This window comes from Doryrhamphus excisus, chromosome 3, assembly GCF_030265055.1.
Source record: "Doryrhamphus excisus isolate RoL2022-K1 chromosome 3, RoL_Dexc_1.0, whole genome shotgun sequence".
Classification (NCBI taxonomy): Eukaryota; Metazoa; Chordata; class Actinopteri; order Syngnathiformes; family Syngnathidae; genus Doryrhamphus; species Doryrhamphus excisus.
Window position 1 is genome coordinate 16,682,388 of NC_080468.1, and position 20,568 is coordinate 16,702,955.

General features: G+C 51.4%; 4 protein-coding genes and 1 non-coding gene across 16 annotated transcripts in view; 3 read left to right on the plus strand and 2 right to left on the minus strand.

The window, feature by feature from the left end:
* The window catches only part of ankfn1 (ankyrin repeat and fibronectin type III domain containing 1), a 64,880-nt gene extending 57,416 nt beyond the window's left edge, over positions 1 to 7,464 (plus strand). For all 11 annotated transcript variants that reach the window (XM_058069289.1, XM_058069290.1, XM_058069292.1 and 8 more), the window contains 10 exons: positions 1,312 to 1,411; positions 1,487 to 1,619; positions 1,704 to 2,036; positions 2,105 to 2,271; positions 2,405 to 2,576; positions 2,656 to 2,824; positions 2,907 to 3,073; positions 5,837 to 6,059; positions 6,140 to 6,332; positions 6,437 to 7,464. In XM_058069289.1, coding sequence (XP_057925272.1) covers positions 1,312 to 1,411; positions 1,487 to 1,619; positions 1,704 to 2,036; positions 2,105 to 2,271; positions 2,405 to 2,576; positions 2,656 to 2,824; positions 2,907 to 3,073; positions 5,837 to 6,059; positions 6,140 to 6,332; positions 6,437 to 7,217 — 2,438 coding nt within the window. In that variant the 3' untranslated portion in view covers positions 7,218 to 7,464. The remainder of the gene's footprint in view (positions 1 to 1,311; positions 1,412 to 1,486; positions 1,620 to 1,703; positions 2,037 to 2,104; positions 2,272 to 2,404; positions 2,577 to 2,655; positions 2,825 to 2,906; positions 3,074 to 5,836; positions 6,060 to 6,139; positions 6,333 to 6,436) is intronic.
* Positions 7,465 to 7,610: 146 nt separating this feature from the next.
* nog3 (noggin 3) lies at positions 7,611 to 16,337 on the plus strand. The gene is made up of 2 exons (XM_058069306.1): positions 7,611 to 13,044; positions 13,193 to 16,337. The coding sequence occupies exon 1, from the start codon at positions 11,729 to 11,731 to the stop codon at positions 12,368 to 12,370; it is 642 nt and encodes a 213-aa protein (XP_057925289.1). The 5' UTR covers positions 7,611 to 11,728; the 3' UTR covers positions 12,371 to 13,044; positions 13,193 to 16,337.
* LOC131126596 (chromobox protein homolog 2-like) lies at positions 14,331 to 18,023 on the minus strand. Its single transcript, XM_058069300.1, has 5 exons — positions 17,820 to 18,023; positions 17,681 to 17,724; positions 17,006 to 17,071; positions 16,340 to 16,409; positions 14,331 to 16,219 (listed from the first exon to the last, which is right to left on the minus strand). Exons 1-5 carry the CDS (start codon positions 17,883 to 17,885, stop codon positions 14,915 to 14,917), a joined length of 1,551 nt encoding a protein of 516 aa, XP_057925283.1. The 5' UTR covers positions 17,886 to 18,023; the 3' UTR covers positions 14,331 to 14,914.
* On the plus strand, positions 17,680 to 19,781 carry LOC131126597 (cytochrome c oxidase assembly protein COX11, mitochondrial). Of its 2 annotated transcripts, none has more exons than XM_058069302.1 (5): positions 17,680 to 17,936; positions 18,604 to 18,920; positions 18,987 to 19,142; positions 19,217 to 19,342; positions 19,409 to 19,781. In XM_058069302.1, exons 2-5 carry the CDS (start codon positions 18,621 to 18,623, stop codon positions 19,595 to 19,597), a joined length of 771 nt encoding a protein of 256 aa, XP_057925285.1. In that variant the 5' UTR covers positions 17,680 to 17,936; positions 18,604 to 18,620; the 3' UTR covers positions 19,598 to 19,781. The 2 variants fall into 2 exon arrangements, with proteins under 2 accessions (XP_057925285.1, XP_057925284.1); XM_058069301.1 differs by lacking the exon at positions 17,680 to 17,936 and adding an exon at positions 18,257 to 18,472.
* A 599-nt stretch (positions 19,782 to 20,380) lies between these two features.
* On the minus strand, positions 20,381 to 20,462 carry trnal-aag (transfer RNA leucine (anticodon AAG)). The gene has a single exon. It is a non-coding gene; the product is annotated as a tRNA-Leu (tRNA).
* Between the last annotated feature and the right edge of the window lie 106 nt (positions 20,463 to 20,568).

Genomic DNA, 20,568 nt, shown 5'->3' on the forward strand with positions numbered 1-20,568 from the left:
CAGATTCGGTTTTTGCTTGAGGACATTTGGACAGGGCTGAGAGGGGCGATCGGGGATTTAAACCTGCAAGTTGTGAGACGTCCGCTCCGATGGGAGAACCCAGCTGCACGTGTCACCAGAAGAGAACAAAGTGCAGCGGTTGTCAACTAAATAAACGCCTTCACGCCCTGGTCTCATTAATCAACCCCAATCATGTCGTGTCCCCCCCCCCCCCCCCCAACCGAGACTCACCTCTTTATTTATTCAGTCACTGCGCCGCTGCACAGTAGGCCTGCGCACTCTTGTCATATTATCCACTTGTCAAAGCCAGTTAGCCTCCACCGCTGACAACTCATAGAGACCTTTTACAGGCTTCCAGTCTTAAATAACAGCCTGTGTGTGTGTGTGTGTGTGTACTGTACTGTACTGTACTGTACTGTACTGTACTGTACTGTACTGTACTGTACTGTACTGTACTGTACTGTACTGTTCAGCAGCCAGTTGGAAAGCTGCTGGAGCCTCAGGCGTCGCTGTAGGTACGCTTGTGCGATGCTGGAGGATGACTGACAACTGAAGACACGTACCAGACCAGGGAGACACGTCCATGTTAATGTTAACAGAGGTGGACAACGCTGGTGATTACGTTACAGCAGCTGCGGCTCGCAATGCTAGTTTGTACCTTGAAATGGTTACAAAGTCAAACCCTCATTTTTCCATTTCACACACATCGAAATGAACGCTTACACACACATGTGCAGAACAATACTGGCATTTTTAACCTGCAAGGTATGCTGGGCCACTTCCTGTTGGGCGTATTATTGTTTTGCATGTGTATTAGCAGCTCGTGTGATGCAGTTACATTGTGTGGTCCACATGTGTTGTTGTTCTGTGAAACCGTTTGCCAGACCTTACTTTAACCATTCAGTACTGAAGTTGACCGGTCTCCTCCTCCTCGTTGGGCACCAGGCCGCCGACCAGCATCAGACAAGTTTGCGTGGTTGGTTTGTGAGCATCAGACGTCCCGTCGTCTGTTTACGGGACGCTAATGGCGTGACGCTAAATTAGCCTCAGTCAAAAGGGGGCTGCGGTTTGTAGATTGGCATCGCCGGGCGGCGACACGGATGCAGGAAGGGGGGAGGAGATAGACGGCCAAGGAGATAAGCTGACCTTCGGTCAGACGGACATCATGGGAGAGTGACTCCAACGTCTCCATCTTTGACTGGAGGTGGCATCCCTGTAGAGAATATCGTTGGTTGCGTATTGTTTATTATATTGTTTATAAGTTGGCTGTTGAATAAATCATATAAAGCGCCATGTTCTATTTCTGTGTAGACGCTTCCAAGCTGCAGAACCCCAGCAGGAAGCAGTCGGTCTCCAGAAGCCTCAAACATCTTTTCAACTCCTCCAACAAGTTTGTGAAGACGCTGAAAAGGTTTGTTTGGCTTTGTGGTGGAGGCTGGATGGCGGCGGGGGCCTTGGCATCACGTTTCTCCTCCTCGCTCCCCAGGGGGATCTACTTGGCCGCCGTGTTCTACCACAAGGACAGTCTACTGGTCACAGCCGAGGACCAGATACCCATCGTGGAGGTGGACGACTCGTACAGCAGCTCCCTCATGCAAGACTTCCTGTGGTTCACCAAGGTGTTTGATCCCCCCCCCACCCCCCCCTTGCTCCAGCATCATGGTGTCCACCGTGTGGACCAACAATATGTCGTCTCTCTGCAGCTGTCCTGCATGTGGGAGGACGTGCGGTGGCTGAGGCAGAGCACGTCGGTGTCCATGTCCTCGTCCTCCACCTTGCAGGCCCGCCACAAGATGCTCAGCGCCGCCGGGCAGCTGCAGAATCTCCTGGGAACGCACAACCTGGGCCGGGTCCACTACGAGCCCATCAAAGATCGCCACGGCAACGTGCTGCTGGTGACCATCCGCGACACCGAGAACCAGCACTCGCTCTTCAGCGGCAAGTGGATGCAGGTGACCAAGCTGCAGAGTCAAAGGAAGTCCCTGTCCACGCCCGAGGAGCCCTACGCGCTCGACATCCTCATCATCACCTTGCAGGTGACCGTGTCCTTCAACGGGAGAGTCCAAACGCGACGGTCGCGTTTTCACGTCTCGCCTTTCTTTAGGACATTTTGGCGTACCAGCGCCGCAGCACCCTCCGCCAGCCCCCGGGCCTCTATCTGGGTTACCTGAAGCTCAGCAGCTCTGTGGACCAGATCAGGGTCTTGGTCTCCCAGAGGACGCCCAACATGCTGTGCCACGTCCGCATACGGGAAAACTCCAACGTCTCCAGGTGGGCCCCGAGACCCCTGTTGAATGTTGTGCTTGTGCAATCAGCGGTACCGATGAGTGTTTAACTCGGCGATGTAGCTGGCCACAGTGGTCTGTCGAGATCATAATGGTGGATCTTTACCGCTGCTCGTCAGGGAGGAGTGGGACTGGATCCGCAAGCTGTCTGCGGTCGGCGAGAAAGATCCCAGCGGCGAGGAGAGTGAAGAGGCGCGGCCCAGACCTGAAAGCCACGCCCCTTTGCTGTTCTACGAGCTGCAGACGGCAATCAAATCCCTGCTGAAGCACATCAACCTACCTCTGCACCAGGTACGCCGCTCTACGGCCGCTCTCACTCGCCGGCGGAGCCAATCGCAGCCAAGATAACAAGGTGGCTTCCTGCGTGCAGGCCCGTCACTTCCGCCTCTACAGTCAGGAAGTGGTGGAGCTCGGTCACGGCATCTCCTTCCTGCTGCTGCTGCCCGCTGCCGACGACGTTTGCTCCGCCCCCGGTCAGTCCAACCCATACACGCCGCTGTCGGGATTCCTGCACCTGCCCCTGCAGATGTTTGAGCTTGGTACGGACACACGGTCGCTTCTTTTTTTGTTTATTTGAACGCCATCCTGCCTGGCTTAACGCGGTCCTCTTCCTTCCCACAGTGCACTTCTGCACCTTCAAAGAGAAGTTCATCAGTCTCTACTGTCGCCTGTCCTCCGTGCTGGACCTGGATGCCCTCATTACCCAGCAGGCTCTGCGGGAGGCCATCACGGACAGCGAGGTGGTGACAGCCAGGCAGAGACATCAGCTCATACTGGACTACATTCACGTAAGAATACTGCTCAAAGAATCAAACACACACACACTTCCCCAACAGGAACCTGCCCGGCATACCTTGTGGGTTAAATACGGCATAGTTTTTTAAAAATGCATACAAAGCACATTTTAAGTTTTTTTTCTCCTAAATGAAGCATTTGGAAAATAATACAAACATGAGGCATTCAAAGACGGGATAATATGTAGTATTCTATAGTATCTGGGCCATTTTCTCTCTCTGTCTCTACTATATTGGATAACAGACATGGAAAGGTGACTTTAGGAGTGTGGAGGCTTTTGAAGATTAGAAACAGGTTTTCTATGCCTTAACTAAGAAAATGTTCCATTTATTATTAACTCATTCAATCGCTGCCATTTTTCAAAAGCCGTCCCCCTCAGTATCGGCCATTTTTGACTGATGTTTCAAGGGGCTTTATAGAGTTTAACCTTTTCCGTTCTTTCGTAATCAGCTGTAGAAATAGGTAAGTTTCTCTAAAAACATACATTTCAAGCATAACTTTCAGTTTGACATTAATTAATCTATAAATATTTAGACAAAATAACATAAACAAGACAAAAAGTGTTGTTTTACATGAAAATAACCCCAAATATAACACCAATTGCAATTGTCACTGGGTGTACACATAGGTGCAAGCGTGAAAGGGGACCTCATTTTTCAGCTCTTAGCTATAGAGCAGCGACACACAATAACCTGCACAGAAAACATTCTAATTCTTCCAGGATCTGCACCTATTCCAGCTCTATTTCCTTGAATTTCTGCCTTTTTTCTCATTATTTCATTATTTAAATGAGGAATTACTATACTTGATATTTTTGTTTGCACCTTGAGTGACAGCAGTCAGGCTTGACTCACGTGTACAGGTACGCAACCCCCGGGAAAAGTGGGGATCCACAGTGTATTATTTGTAGTATTGAGGCACTGCCAGTTTACTGTGGAAGAACCAGACCAGGTCCGACATCAGACCTGTCATCAGTCTGAGTCATGGACACACTCCCAAATCTTGTCAAAAGCCTTCCCAGATAAATTGGGGGTCCGTTAGCCGCCGCTAATACTTCACATCTTCGTAGCTTTTCACTTCCTGTGTAGCTGGAATTTTGTGTTGAGGCTGGGAAGAAGATTGACGTTCCCGTCTTAGAAACATCGTCAATCTGCCGCTGTCACACGTCCGAGTAGGAATGCAAGAAGATGTGACGAGCACGCCGCCACCGCTAATGGACGCGGACCACAAAACCATATGTGTGTTTGTGTGTGTGCAATCGTTTTTTTATGTCTGGAAAATAGCGCCCACCCCCACCCCCTCAACCCCAACCCCCAAAACCACAAATTGGTCAGAGAGAGGGAATGTCGGGGGGGAAAATCATACAAAATAATATTAGAGTGGCAAAGCTCTGAGGGTGCCATTGTCTTTTTTTTTTTTTTTTATTGGTCACTTGGACTAATAAAGTAAAAAGGTGGGCAACAGGAACCCCCCCTCGTCCCCTTACCCCAGGTAAGTCATTCTTACATTCATTCATTCATTCATTTTCTACCGCTTTTCCTCACAAGGGTCGCGGGGGGTGCTGGAGCCTATCCCAGCTGTCTTCGGGCGCAAGGCGGGGTACACCCTAGACTGGTGGCCAGCCAATCACAGGGCACATATAGACAAACAACCATTCACACTCACATTCATACCTATGGACAATTTGGAGTCGCCAATTAACCTAGCATGTTTTTGGAATGTGGGAGGAAACCGGAGTACCCGGAGAAAACCCACACATGCACGGGGAGAACATGCAAACTCCACACAGAGATGCCCGAGGGTGGAATTGAACCCTGGTCTCCTAGCTGTGAGGTCTGTGCGCTAACCCCTAGACCACCGTGCCGCCCATTCTTACATTCATTTATATAAAAAAAAACTAATACTCTCAAAAGGTGACTGTACTTGAAGACTGAAGTACAACAACACACACGGCACTTTATTGAGGGGGGGGGGTTGTGCATATAGTATGTGCGTGTGTGTGACGAGTGAAAGTGGGTTAGTGTAAAGATGACGTGATGCGGTCTAATTGGACAGTTTGTTTAGACTCTCCACACGCCGAGGGAGGAAAATATGCGCCGCTCAGACAAGCGACCGACGCTGTCTGCACACCAGACGTCTGCACGCCGCCGCCGATGTGTCATGTGACGCGGCCAATCGCTGTTAGCCCGCCGTGACGCTCAACGGTGACAACTTATGTAATAGGAAAATGTCGTTGTCGTGTATTTTCATCAGCCGATACCACCATGTTGAGCTTCATATTGTTGTGATTGTCGGCGGCGTCTCTTTGAGGGACCGACCTCTGGTTTTGGGTCAGACCGACTCGCCACTTGCAGCCTCTGCATTCTTTCCAGTCGAGTAATCCTGCTGTCGGTCCCACTGTGTGTGTGTGTGTGTGTGTGTGTGTGTGTGTACAGACAGATAATTGCCACTAAATGCTTTGTCTTGCGTCTCTTTCAACTCAGACGCTCACGTTGCCTCACAACACTTTTCCCTCTCCGGTGTTTCCCCGACCGTTAAATTAGGGGACACCCTGCCCCCCCCCCTCCCAATATTCTATATAATGATCACAACAGGTGTAATCTATAATAACAGTAAGAGACATTTAAGCCATCCATGCGGGTGACCCCGGGGGCTAAGTGGGTGAGTGTCCACCCTTGGAGGGTGGAAGGCGGGACTGGATTGAGATGGGTTACGGTCGACGAGGGTGACGGCTCTCTTGTCCTCCCGTCGTGCAGCAGCTGGACGAGACGCGTCGAGACCTCCGCTGGCTGACGGACGCTCTGCAGTACGCTCGCTACAAGCACCCTCGCGGCGGCGTTCCGATCACCTGCCTGGTGGACGCCAGCGCTCCGGAAAGCGACTCGGGCCAGCAGAAGAACGACTCCACCTCCTCCAACATGGACTACCCGCCCACCCCGTCCCCCTCGCCAGAACTGTGCAGGAGGAAGGCCATCAGTGGTGAGCATCATCACCACCATCATCATCATCATCTGATCTCAAGGGGGGGGGCATTTTAACCTTGATGTTCCCGGTTGCAGACTCGCTGCTGTGCTCGGACGAAGACGGCTCCTCGGAGGTGTTCCTGCCCACGGACAGTGACTACGACTCCAGCGACGCCCTGAGCCCCCGTGAGCTGGACCTGCTGTACTCGCCCCCCCAAGACCTGTCCCAGCAGGCCATGCATTCCCTGGGAGGAAGCGCCCCCGACGTGCTCCAGATCCACGAGCTCAGGTGATGGGACGGCAAACCAGGAAGTCTCGTTGTCCAATCAGGTCGTTTGTTTCTTGTGTTTCTTCCTGCTAACTGATTTATTCGTGGAACCTTCCCCTCTTCAGGTACAGCACCCCCCCGCTGAAGGACCTTCCCCTTTCCCCAGCAGTGAAGGATTCCAAAGACCAACCCCTGTCCTCTCCCCTCCTCCCGCACCCCCCATCTCTGTCTAAGGACTTGTCTACCTTTCCTTTTGGCCTGCCTCGCTCCCCCTCCCTCCCCAGAGCGCTCCCCACCTCGCCATCCACCCCACTGTCCCCAAGGTTTTCCGGGGACCTTCCGCTGTCCTTGCCCCTGTCCCCGGCCTTGTCTGACACCACCAAGACTCTTCAAGGCCTCTCTCTCTCTAAGAACCACCACGAGGGTACCCACCCCCTGAGGGCCGTATCCAACCCCCCCTCTAAGCGCAAACTGCTCTCCAGGAGCCACCGGGGGCAGTATTTCAGCGGACCGCAGCGCTGGCTCAGGGGCCACAGCGGTGAGTGTCACACGGGGTCCTTATCTGAGGGCGTGTACACCAAGCAGCGTGACCCTGACCTGCCCCGGCCCGAGGACCCATCCACCCCGCAGGGCAGCACCCACATGAGCCATAGCACCTGTGTGTTGGAGAGTCGCAAGGCCCGTCTTCGCGACCACCGGCCCCACGTCCGCAGAATCTTTGTGGAGTCCTACAAGGACCCGTTGCCGGGTAAGGGGAGGCGGGACCAAGAGACGGCGGTGGCAGGCGTGTGCGTGGTGAAGGCGGAGTCTGGAGGGGAGGAGCCAGAAGGAGCCGCCGGCCAGGACGTCGACTCGGACGACCAAACCAATGCCCAGGTGTCTGAGATACTCAGCAGCACACTCTAGGCTCCGCCCCCCTTTTGGACGCTCAGATCTTGGTTTTTAGGCCTCGGCACCGGCCCGTCATGTGACCACGAGGTGTCTGCCACTCATGAAGGTATGGCTTTGCAATTTTTCTTCTCTTCGTGGGCCCCCGTGGCGGCCTGTGGCCACCCCTGGCGGCCTGTGGCCACCCGTGCCGGCCTGTGGCCACCTGTGGCGAGCGTCCCTCAAAACTTAGTAGATTGTGGATTAAAGTTGCTGGTTCAACTTGGCCAAGCCTCGGACCTCCTGGCGTCGACTGTTACACACAGGACTTTTGCCCTTTGACCCCCATTAACAAGACAAACTGGTTGCATGGCGGCTCTTGGTGAAGTTCTGATCAGTGGTGTGAATCTGGACGGGATCTCCTCTACTTGAAGCGAACCACTTAGATGTTCCTTCCACCACTAAAGTATTTTTCTACCCTGATGGACAAGCGTATGATTTACCAGGATTTGGTATTGTTTCGTGTGATTTATCGTATCGTTTGGTGCAGTGTGGCTTTAAGTGGCATGTCGGGTCAGGACCTTCTGGGTTGTGTCGTCTTACTCGGGCCCGCTCGCCCCTTTTTCTCTTATTTATGTTTTGGTTGAGAAGGTGCACGGGTTGTTTCCGCGTCTGCACGGCCCTTTCACATGTTTCCATGTTTGCACACTCTGGAATAAAAGCTCATGCAAGGTGTGACGAGAAGACGTGGTCACTGCGTGTGGATCGCCATGAACAAACCCGCAGCAGAGCGTCGGCGAGTAGAATTCAGGAGGCGTTTGAGGAATGCGAGCGACTGGCAGGGCCCGAGCCGCGGTGTCGGAGGATGCCGTGCACGTGGGTGTGAACTGCACCGAGTCACACCACCCCTGGAGGGGAGGGGAGGGGTGGGGTGGGGTGTTCCCGCCAGAGCGCTCCAGGCATTCGAGAGCGGCGGTCCAAGCCGCAGGATCGCTGACACCGCAGGACTTGGCTCGCCGGACAAGGAGCCGGTCAGAGAGGGCCGCCACTGAAAGCCTCTTGTCGTGCATGTGCGCTGCGGGGCGACGTCCACATGTGCTCTTACAGTACGTGTTTGTTTTTCCCAACACTCACAGCCCGCCGAGCGCAAGGCAAGGCAGCAGGTGGCGCTCTAACCGCCCACTTTCACTGAGCCCACCCCCCCCCCCCCCCCAAAACTCCCAAAATATTCTAACTTTGTGACCGCAAAGCTTTTGTTTCTCCCACAAAAGCCATCCATTTTTTATATCACTTACCCTCATTCGGGTCATGCTGGAGCCTATCCCAGCTGACTTGGGACGAAAGTGGCCAGCCAATCACAGGCCACATATAGACAAACAACCATTCCCACCCACATTCATAACCTATGGACAATTTGGAGTCGCCAATGAACCTCCACACGGAGATGCCCAAGCAGAGAATCGAACATGCTACCCACTCGACCACCGTACGGCCCGTTTTTAAATCCGCCAAAACAAAAGAGTTTTCTGCCTGCACATCCCACCTTCGCCGTCCAGAGGGCCGGTGATGGTGACTGCATGGCATGCCGCCATCTTAGCTTAGAAAGCCATCAGTGTCTGTGTCTGTGGGAATGTTGGCTTGGGTGAATTGATCCAAGGTGTCCAAAGTGCGGCCCACGGGCCATTTTTTACCAGCAGCTCACTTTTTAAATAGCCATAGGTATATCGTAAAAATAATATTTAGATTAATTTACATTAATGTTAAAAAAATATATATTAGAGCGCCCTTGTTTCTTCAGTTTTTTGTTCATTTTCATGTCTGACACCATTAGAGGTACCAATACCCTGCTGCGAAAAACCGGCATACACCAGCATACGTTGTGTTTTGGTGTTGGTATGGTGGTCCTCGCACGGAAACACAACGTATGCTGGTCTATGTTGTTTTTTTCAGCAGGGTATATGGACAAATATAACGATGACAACAAAAGGCAGTACAATGCTATAGCTATTGATGTAACAACTTGGCCTGTTAGCAAGAAAACAATGGAAGATAGCAGCTCTTAAATTAATAAATTAAACTTTTTATAGGTTATTTTTGTTGCCATAATTCATTCATCATCTGTCCAAGCAATGTACTACAAAATACTTGTAGTAGTACCAGGCATTAACATGAAGCAATACACTGAAGAAACAAGGGTGCTCTCATCGTTTTTCCCCGTGACTATAATTTAAATATTAGACGAGCTAAGAGGAAAAAGGAGCGTCTTGAGGTGAGAAACACGGTTGAATTCCAGAAATGTTGGTGTTGATCTCGCCGCCACATGGTGTCTTTGGCAACAATCACGTCTTCAGTGATGGTAATCAATGGATGTACATTATTTCTGATGGGGGGGGGGGGAAGTCGGACCTTCTGGAACGGATTAACAACGTTCTTCGCTGGATGGCTTTCAGCATCCTAAATGTGCTAATTATAGCCACAGGATCCATGAGTCCTTTTCATGTTTCTGTCCGTTGCTTTTTGAGGTGCCAGCATTTGTTTGTGACGGCGCTCACCACCAACGTATCTGACGGCGAATCCCATTCCCCAGAAGCATCGAGGCGTGCGTGCGTGTCACTTTGAAGCCTTGTCGTCCAAATGGAGCGTCCAAATTGCAGCCGTCGTATCGCCATCAAGACTTTTTTTTTTTTTTCTTGCGGGACAATCACACAAACAAGCGAGATCTTTTATGTGATTCTTCTTGATGTCGGCAGGCCGCGACCTCATCGGTGTGCGTGTTTTGTTTCCTGTGAGGCCATCGAGATGAAAACAGGCCGCCATGTTGTTATCCATTCATTCATTCATTCATTTTCTACCGCTTTTCCTCACGAGGGTCGCGGGGGGCGCTGGAGCCTATCCCAGCTGTCTTCGGGCGTGAGGCGGGGTACACCCTGGACTGGTGGCCAGCCAATCACAGGGCACCTATAGACAAACAACCATTCACACTCACATTCATACCTATGGACAATTTGGAGTCGCCAATTAACCTAGCATGTTTTTGGAATGTGGGAGGAAACCGGAGTACCCGGAGAAAACCCACGCATGCACGGGGAGAACATGCAAACTCCACACAGAGATGGCCGAGGGTGGGGATTGAACCCTTGTCTCCTAGCTGTGAGGTCTGCGCGCTAACCACTAGACCCAAATGGAATGGAAAAGTGACGATGTGGTGGAAAAGAAGCGCCGTTCGGGAGCAACGACGCGGAGAACCTCGATGATAAGAACTGAGACACAAACGTGACGTCACATTCTGCTCTCTTGAGATGCCTTTCACATCTCATCCAGAACTTTCCATACGTCCCACAGCAGACGAGTGGGCCCAGCGCCGCCACCTGAGCCTCCTGTGATGTCTTCACCTCGCCTTTGCTCACCAGACAAAGTCCGAGCGGCGGAAGATCTGACCCGACACGAATGTGAGGAAGATGAGCGCTACCACTACCCCCCACCCCCGCACCCCCGCCACGAGGGAAGATTTGTTTGTTTGTCATCAAGACTGACAATCTCGGTGGCGGCGGCCCAGCGTGGTTAGTCCGCCGAGACACAAACGTCGCATTTTGCAGTCAAGTCGCACGGAGACGACGAAGTGCGGCGCTCCTTTTGCCGTCTTCGCCTGCGTGTGAAATATTCCAGCCGACAGCAACGCGAGCGGCTCTGGCCAAACGCTGGCGGAAGCTCCTAGACGTAAAATAAACACCAGTGGCACCAAGACACTCGCACTATGGCGGGCGCATACATCACTGTCCAATGCCGTCCTATTAGCTTCAAATGGATGCTTCTTTTTGCATTACTTGGTTTTCGGCCAACATTTTTCCCTGGTTTTCGCCTGCTGCCTCGGTCAGAAACTAGGTCTCATGGAGGGCCCCCACAAACGTTTCTTATTGGGTGATAAAGAGGAAAAACTGGTGAAGAAGTCTCAAAGTACGACGACGCCGCGCCTTCGCCGCCATTAAAGGTAAAAGCGATGGTAAATTATCACTTCCTTCCACAGTGGGAATCATTTCACACGCATGATTGTCTGCTAAATGTACTTTGTGTGAATATTTTGGGGTGTCCGGAATGCATGAATTGGGGTTACATCATTTCCTGTCGGGAAGAATCGCCTGGCTTTTTGCAGTTCTCGGTTTTAGGAACATTTATTTGGTAGTACCACCGCTCCTCCTCGCCACTCGTGTGCTTTTATCACTAATAACGTCAACACCCGGTCCGTGACGTCCAACAAGTGCAGTCCACTTTTTAATTGGACTGTGATCATTCCATATTGTGCGTGTGTGTGTGTGTGTGTGTGTGTGTGTGTGTGTGTGTGTGCGTGTGGAGGCTGGCCCCCGGTCCACGATTACATCACCGCCCAGCAGTCTACTTGGGCACACAGCGCGGCGGCGTCACTCCAGAAGAAGAAGAAGAAGATGAGGATCAAGAGGCGCGCCGGACCGCCCCAGGACGTCCACGGACGCGGACCCCGTCCCGTGACGTGAGGCGGGAGGACAAGAGGACGTGAAGCGAAGTTCGCGGAGGACATGGCCGACTGTCCCTTGCCGCTGCTGCTGACGCTCGCGCTGCTGTCCGCGGGCGCGTGCCAGCACTACTTCCTGCTGCGTCCCGTCCCCAGCGACAGCCTCCCCGTCGTGGACCTCAAGGAGGACCCCGACCCGCTGCTGGACCCGAAGGAGAAGGACCTGAACGAGACGGAGCTGCGGGGCGCCCTGGGCGGACACTTTGACGCCGACTTCATGTCCGTGCACGAGCCGGACGGCGAGGGGGCGGCGGGCGAGCCCGACCCGCGGCCCCGCCTCGGCGGACCCATGCCCAAAGAGATCCGGGCCATGGAGTTCGAGGCGCCGCACGGCAAGAAGCAGAAGCCGGGCAGGAAGCTCCGGCGGCGGCTGCAGCTGTGGCTGTGGTCGTACGCCTTCTGCCCGGTGGTCCACGCCTGGAACGACCTGGGCAGCCGCTTCTGGCCGCGCTACGTCAAGGTGGGCAGCTGCTCCAGCAAGCGCTCCTGTTCCGTGCCGGAGGGCATGCACTGCAGGCCGGCCGGGTCCTCCCACCTCACCCTGCTCAGGTGGCGCTGCCTGCACCGGAAGGCGGCTCTCAGGTGCGCCTGGATCCCCGTTCAGTACCCCGTCGTGTCCGAGTGCAAGTGCGCCTGCGCCAACTGATCGGCGCTCGAAAGTGATTGATTGACGTTCGGTGATTGAAAGCGAAAGTTGGTGGACAGCTGTTGACTTTTGTTGCCGCTTCCGGGAAAATTCAACACAGAAGTGCAGCCTTCAGTGTAAAACGATGCATTGATCGGGATCAATAACGGACACCAAGCTATGAAAGACTCGCTCCCAAATCACGAATGTTCTTGTCGCACCCCAGCTGTCAATCAAACATTGTTGTGACAAGATGCTCTCTGTGGAGGTCAGCGTTGAGCTGAGACTTGAATAACTTGATTAAAACCTGGCTTCATGGCCGTCTTTTCCCGTCTTTGACTCGTGGTGGAAGGTAGTGGTAATGTCGCCCCCTGCCGGACAAAACAAACAGCTCAGTCCGGGTTCCATTCGCAACACTTTAGTCCTCCTGAAAAAGCTCGGCGCTAAAGTTATTAGTTCTTAGTGCCCTCTAGTGGCTGCAGTGGTTAACGGCATTCATTTGTTCATGTTTGAGCTGCTGTCGTTCTCTACTCACGTGTTTACATGCTGTCGTCATGGCGAGGTCATGTGACATCAACACCACACAGTCCCAGCAGGTTCGTCACCTGAGTGTGAGGAGACTCGCCGCACACCGGTCAGCCTGACTGCCGCCGAGGTCACATGACACGGTCCGTCCAAACGACTGCAATCATCAGGTAACCTGGGTGGCTTTACAATATTCATATGCAGTAAATACCGTATACTTTTATGTATTACTTGAAGAGACTGCTGGATGTATTTGCCCACCAGGGTGCGACATGCCAAAACGGGGCGTGTTTATGTGTGTGTGTGTGTGTGTTCCAGGAGTCTCCGTGTTGGCACAAACAGAAGCAGACTGTCATCGGCCTGCTGCTGGACTTACTGCACTAAGTATGAAGACAAACACACACTCTTAAGTCATCCCACACTGTATGTGTGTGTGTGTGTGTGTGTGTGTGTGTGTGTGTGTACTGCCTTGTTTATTTTCTGTTCTTCTATTATCAATGTTAACAATTCCAAAGTGATGCACGAGAGGGCCGGGTGGTGGTCCTGATGTGAGTACACTGCACCCTAGTGGACAGTCACGTGACGACCCCATCTGTTTGCAGGTCTCCATTGGACCATAAATCACACACACATGATGGGATGCACTCTAGTGTGTGTGTGTGTGTGTAATCGTATGATTTTTTTTCACTTTGATTCATTCAACTTGTGTGCACAAATGCATTCTAAGCTTAAATAATCAGTGTGGCCGCAAGGTGTCGCCAAAAGTCAATTTCCCCTGCCTCGAGGCAGCTGCATCGAGTCCCATTTGACGAGGTAATAAGGTATTATGTCCAGCAGGTGGCGCCAACAATCTTGTTTCCCTGTAAACAGCTGGACGAAGCTGCTGTATAAAGCAAAACCTTAACGTAAGTCATTTTACAAAACTAAAATTGAAGTTGAAATATTAAAGTTTCTAAAATACATTTTTTTAATTGGTCACGAGAAAGTAAGTTATATAAGAAAATAAAGTTGTAATTTTTGGAAAATGGGTTGTGAAAAAGTTACATTACAACAATAAAGTCAAAATATGTGAATAACATGAGAAAAGGAACATGTAAATGTTGAAATATTTGGAAAAGAAAACGTTTACAATCATAATGGTCTTTCTCACCATCACAAAACTGAAATGCACCTTTAAAAAATCACCTTAAAATATGTAACTTCTTAGCATATGCCCATAGGTGTTATATATTATACCTATATTATAGGTTATATTTCAGTATGCGACCTATTGTGGAATAAGTAATGTATTATTGCGTCCGCTAGGTGTCGCCAAACATCAATAACCTAACTTGACGAGCCAGCACAACCGGAGTGGATGTTTTGTTTTCATAAATCAAAGTTAAAGTAAGGAAACTTTGGCGGAAACGGGTGAGGGCCGGGTACCAAGGGCAGTTTCTCCCAGGAAAAGCGGCAGGATTTATAAATACCGTTAAGATGCCACCTTAACAAGTGGTTTACTTTCCGCTAGATGGCTCAGGCCTGCATAGCAAAGTGGATGTGGGCGGCATCTTTTTGGTTGAGGTGCACACCAGCGCACACATTGTATGATGTCATGGTTTATTTCAAAGAAGTTGAAAAATGAGTATCAGGTAGAATCCACATCGATAGAAACATATTTACAGTATAAATTAAATCAGTGTACGTGTGTAATACTGTTGATGAGACAATTAAATTAGAGGCTCCACATTCATAGCACCTTTGGTCCAAACACAAAAATGTACAAATGACATAAGGAAAAAAAGGTCACATTATTTTTGTTTTCATAGCGTCGTGTGGAAAAAACGCATCAGACGAGCGTCCACGGCGAGCGGTGGTGAGCTCGCTCGTCCAGCTGCGAGGTTTTGACGAGGAGCTGAGGCACTGAGGGGGCGGAGTCGCACTCATTGGTAAGTTGGTAAGACACAAGGTGCGACTTCCTGCTTTAAACTCAACGCTGTCCGTGATGAAGATGGCGGCAGAGTTCTGAGGGAGGCGGAGGCCTCACGGCGGCCGTTCCCCTCAGTGGTTCCGCTGGTTGAAGAAGCCGACGCTGGTCGGCGACTCCTTCACGGTGACCGTGATGAAGTTGGCAGTGATGTCGGTGACAAACACTTGTTCCAGAAGGCTCCGCGCCGGCCGCCAGTCTGTTTCCGTGTCCGACTCGGTGGCGGCGTCGCCGAGGCTGGGGCGGCTGTTGCTGGGATAGGAGGCGGCGTCTGGTTCCGATTCGCTACTGCTGCTCTCGTCGGAGTCGCCCGTGCTGAGCTCGTTCAAGCTGCGGCTCGGTTTGCGCTCGTCCTGCCTGCCGGCGCCTGCCGAGCGAGCGCCGCCCGCTGACAGCGACGCGTCCTTTCTGCTCTTCTCAGCGCCGCCACCGGCAGGAAGAATCGGACGCTGCGCTCCCGTTGACATTCGAGAGTCCTTGATCACCACCAGGCTGCCGCTACGTGAACTGGAGCGCACGGCCGCGCCGCTATTCCCCTGGTGGCCACCGGGTGGCGTCTTCGTGACGCTCTGCAGGTTGAGTGCGCGAAGGCTGAGCGCCTGATTGGCCGCTCGGTGTGACGACGACGACGCTTTGGAAAGCACTTGTTTGTGTTGGCCCGGCGCCGAGTGACCGCCGTGGCTGTCCTGCCTCCTGTGGCCCAGCACGGAGCGCTGACCTCCAGCCTGACCCCCAAAGCTTCCTGCTGAACCTCCGGCCAGTTTCAGAGGGGGCGGAGTCGCTTTAAAGGCGTCTCCTCGCCCGCCGCCAGACTCGGAAATGGAGCGCTTCAGCTCGGAGAGCAAGCTCTTTGTTTGCGGTGAACTGCCGGCTTTGACGTGAGAGGGCGACGGCGAGGATGCCGGCAGGGGGCGGTTCCAAGTGCAGCCCTGAGCGCCGCCTTTGGACGTCGCCGACTGAGAGAACGCGGAGCTGTGGGCGGCGGACGTGGTCTCGTCCCTTCCGGTCCTGCTCAGCCCGGTGTAAGTGAAGCTGGCCGGCTGCAGCGGCTTCTTGACCCCCGGCCGAGACTCCTCCCTGGGAAGGCGGAGCAGCTGGTGGTGGCGTGGGGGCGGAGTCAGCTGTCTACTTTTGGACTGTTTCAGCGCCCTCAGGTCCGGGTGAAGCGGCTTCCGCCCACGCTTTTTACGCGGCGGGTCGGGCTTGGCCAGCAGGATCTGGGGCCTCTTCTGGGGGACCGGGTGGAGCCGGGGGCTCGTTTTGGCCTTCTTGTGCTCGTGCTCGTCATCTTCCTCCTCGGACGACGACGGCGATGACGACAGGCCCGAGTAGGACGACGACGACGAGCGGCTTTCTTTGGCAGCGGGCAGTGTCGGCAGCTGAAGACGATAATCCATACAGCAAAATAAATAAAGCACATTTTTAGCTCCCCCCAGTGGTTGGAAGTGGAACTACTGCTTTGTGTATCAGCAAAGGATGTTCGAGTGCAGGCTAGTTACCGGAATCTTGCGTGGACGTCCTCTCGGCCGCTTTCCTTTCTTCTGAAATAGAAGTTCTCGTTCTTGTTCCCTGACATAGCACCAATAATGTCAACAATATAATACATACACAGATATACAATATATACTGTATTATATACTGTATATATATATGTTACGCGCTAACGATGGATATGCGCGATCGATTGATAGCACTGCGCCCAAGATAAATCCATGTTATATGACTGCGCCCGGGATGGATGTGTGTAGTTTGTTGAGATGCCAACAGATGGCAGCGCTGAGCGTTGTTACTGACAAGAATCAACAAGAAGTCCATGCATGCAAATTTAAAATATTTGATTAATTGTCAAGCGGTTCACTTTGTTACCGTTCTCGGCGGGGGGAGTGTGAACCCTAACCCCTAACCCCAACGCTAACGCTAACGCTAACCCCAACCCTGTCATTGTATTCAATTAGCAGATCAACGATTGTCATTATATCGTCAGCGCAGTGTCAAAGCATCGGCCTCCAGCGCAAGGCAGTTATATCCATCGTGAGCGCAGAAATCGATCGATTTGTGCGCTCACGATGGATCCATCTCGGGCGCAGCCTTATCGATCGATGGCGCAGATCCATCGTTAGCGCGTAATATATACACACACACATAAAAAAAACAAGGAAACTCACCTTTTGTGAAACGCTGCCAGTAACCTCGGGTCCAAAATGTTCTCCTCTGGCTCCCAACTGTTGTGCCTAAAATGCATAAGAAGAGTGAAAAGTGTCAGGGTCAACATTGTCAGTGTAAATAAACAATGCAACTTGCACACACACACACACACAGTAAAGAGTAACAGTACATATCATTAACCTGGCTTCCAATAGTTTAAAATACACTAATTAAAATACACTAATGAAGCATTCATTCAGTGTTTTAGTGCACCAGCATACAAACAAACTAACCAGCAAAAACGAACAACATCACTAAACAAACACGTTAAAGCCCCCTTTGCTCTCATTTGGCAGAAAAGGAAAACAGAAGCAACAAAGCTAGCTTCATAGCACCGGCTAATATGCTATGAAAAGGAGCCAAGACATTTTGACAATGAGCACAAAACGTCCGCGGCTTCGTGTGCTTTTTGTCTGCTTTGTGACAGGAAACGTAGGCTGAACCTCGAACGATCTAAAAGCTTCACCATCAGCATGAAAAAAGAGCATTTAACGCTAATGTTATTGTTTGGGGGGGCGATTTAGCATGCTAGCTTGAGGTGGCTGTGGGGGGGAGTGTGCGCGCGCGCCCGCGTACGTGTGTGCGTGCGTGCACGCTTAGCCGCGGTGGCTAGCAGAGGAAGGCTAGCGACTTACTTGGACGACCACCCTCTCCACTTGATGAGATACTCGAACTTTCCCTGGAAAATAGCACACCAGCGGTCAGTGTCCGGTAGACAAAGGCGTCAAAGGGCGGCCCGGGGCCTCCGCGGAGCCTCCCGCGGGGGTTGCTTACCTTTCTCGGCCGTTTGCTGAGGATGCATTCGGCATCAAATACCTGGCCCACCGTGACCCCCTCCATTGCTCTGAGCAGGACGGCCGGGAAGCGCCTTTTTGTCCACAAACGCCCCCCGTAGGTGCCTTCACACAACAGCTAGATATAAATATTGTTTATTAATATTAACAATATATTACCACACCCACTACTAAAATAAATGCAGTATTTTAAAAACTACTAGTCGCCATTTTCAGTCACAGGTCAGTTACGTAATTATTGAAATAAAGTGACGGTAACATTGAGATCAATAAAAACGAAAATGAAGTACATATATAGTATACACTTAATTATACAATATTTTATTTGACAAAGGCTAAAAAAAAAACTTTGATTTTTTTTGCCACAGCGGAATCTTCTTCGTGTGCGCAGTTGCAAGGGGAAGGCAATCTGTGTAACACAATGTGTTACATGTGTCTCCCCCAAACATGTCCGCTAGTTTATGCGCGTCTCCTGGTGAATGACAGCCGGCTTTATCTTCCGGAGAAAGGACACCGCCAACAAACTATGCTTTCATTAAGGACATTAATGTTTTGCGCGCCATTCTTGTTTTTACTTTAGATTGTTTTTATTTTTCGTGCCAAGCTACCGAGCTGGACTGTGAACACTTGCAGGTCAAATGTCGCCTCTAATGTGTTGATAACCGTAGTTGATTTCTAAATGGATGTTTATTAGAACGATAAACGATCTTACAGTCCTCGGAGGTGACACCTTTAATTAAACTGACTGGTTGTCCTCCATCCAGGTGAGTCCCTCGCCGCCATGCTGCTTCCCCTGGTCCTCCGACAGTCCCTATGCCGACCGGCGGCCTCTGCGGTCCCACCGCTGACCTGTCTGAGGTCCCTTCACTGTGACCCCAGAAGGTCGCTCCACTTCCTGCGGCTGGGGCTCCCCCTGCGACCAAACGTTCCGAGCCGTGGAGTCAAAAGCCGGAAGAGGCCGAGCCAGGAGGAGCAGAGGAAGACCAGGAACAAGACGGTGCTCACGTACGTCGCCGCTGCCGGCGTGGGCATGATCGGCCTTTCGTACGCCGCCGTGCCGCTCTACCGCCTTTACTGCCAGGTGGGAGCTTAAGTGAAGTAACCATAACAAATATGAATATTTCACGAGGAATCTAATTCTCATCAGGCGACCGGGCTGGGCGGCGCGGCGGTGGCCGGCCACGACACGGACCTGGTGGAGACGATGGAACCCGTGAAGGAGCGCGTCATCAAAGTGGCCTTCAACGCCGACACGCACGCCAGCATACAGTGGAACTTCAGGCCGCAGCAGACGGAGATCTTCGTAGGGCTTCCATCATCATCATCATGGCCGCTGGCAACCTTTCCCGCCTTTGACCTTGACTGTCTGTGGTGCAGGTGGTCCCGGGTGAGACGGCCCTGGCCTTCTACAGAGCGAAGAACCCCACCGATAAACCCATCATCGGCATCTCCACCTACAACGTGGTGCCCTTCGAGGCAGGACAGTACTTCAACAAGATCCAGGTAGAACCGTCCGTCACCATCCGTCACCGTCCATGTTCCAATGCGTCTTCTCGCGTCTTTCCTCAGTGCTTCTGCTTCGAGGAGCAGCGTCTGAACCCTCACGAGGAAGTGGACATGCCCGTCTTCTTTTACATCGACCCGGAGTTTGACGTGGACCCCAAGATGGCGCGGGTGGACACCATCATGTTGTCCTACACCTTCTTTGAAGCCAAGGAGGGTCAGACGCTGCCTGTGCCGGGATACAGCTACAACTGACGTGTCACGGATGACATGCTGAGGTTCACTTCCTGCTAAATATGGGATGCTAATAATGGAAGGTGAACACGGGAAGAACTTTGATACTAAAAGACTTCATGGCTTAATAATTGCGTCAACAGACCTAGCTAGTCATATCATTTGTGAGTTGAAGATTATTATGATTAAATTATCATCAATCGAAGATGCTAATTCCTCGAGTTTATCTCCTTAGTGAACATCTGATGTGGTAATGCACCCAGGAATACCCTAGGGGGCAGTAGAAGTCGCCGTCATTTGGCATCCACTTGGATTGGCTGGGATAGGGGCTAGGGTAGTGGTGTCAATTTTACAAAAATAAGGAAAAAATATATTAAAAAATAATAATATTAAAAAGTTGCAATTTGACAAGAATAAAGTCCTAATATTATGAGGGCAAAAGCAGTTGAGCAATTGATATACGGCCCTGGATGAAGTATTTTGACAAACTGGTAAATTTAAGAGTAAAAAAACTAGTAATATGAGAATATCGTAAAACTTTTATTTTATTTTTTTGTAAATTGTCCTAAATTTAAGACCCTATTCTAAAGTCATGAATTTATAAGTTAAGCCGAAAGAAACACATTATTGTAATGTTGTCTATGGCGCCATCTTGTGGTCTATAGAAACACTGTTTACAAACTACGCCTACATTTGGAAATGCTATAAGCTAACGTCAAACATTACTAGCACCGCATGCTAGCTTTGTCAGTCGTGGCCGAGATTAATTTATTACGTGTCTGCGATAGACCAGCAATAGTTGAATGGCAGCGGTGGGATTCGAACCCACGCCCCCGAAGAGACTGGAGCCTTAATCCAGCGCCTTAGACCGCTCGGCCACGCTACCTTCCAATGAGTGGTGTAAATCATACAGGAAAGGCCAGGTCAAAGATGCGGGTTATTTTCTTTTATTATATATTATATATATTACTATAGTAATATCGTACTCTAGA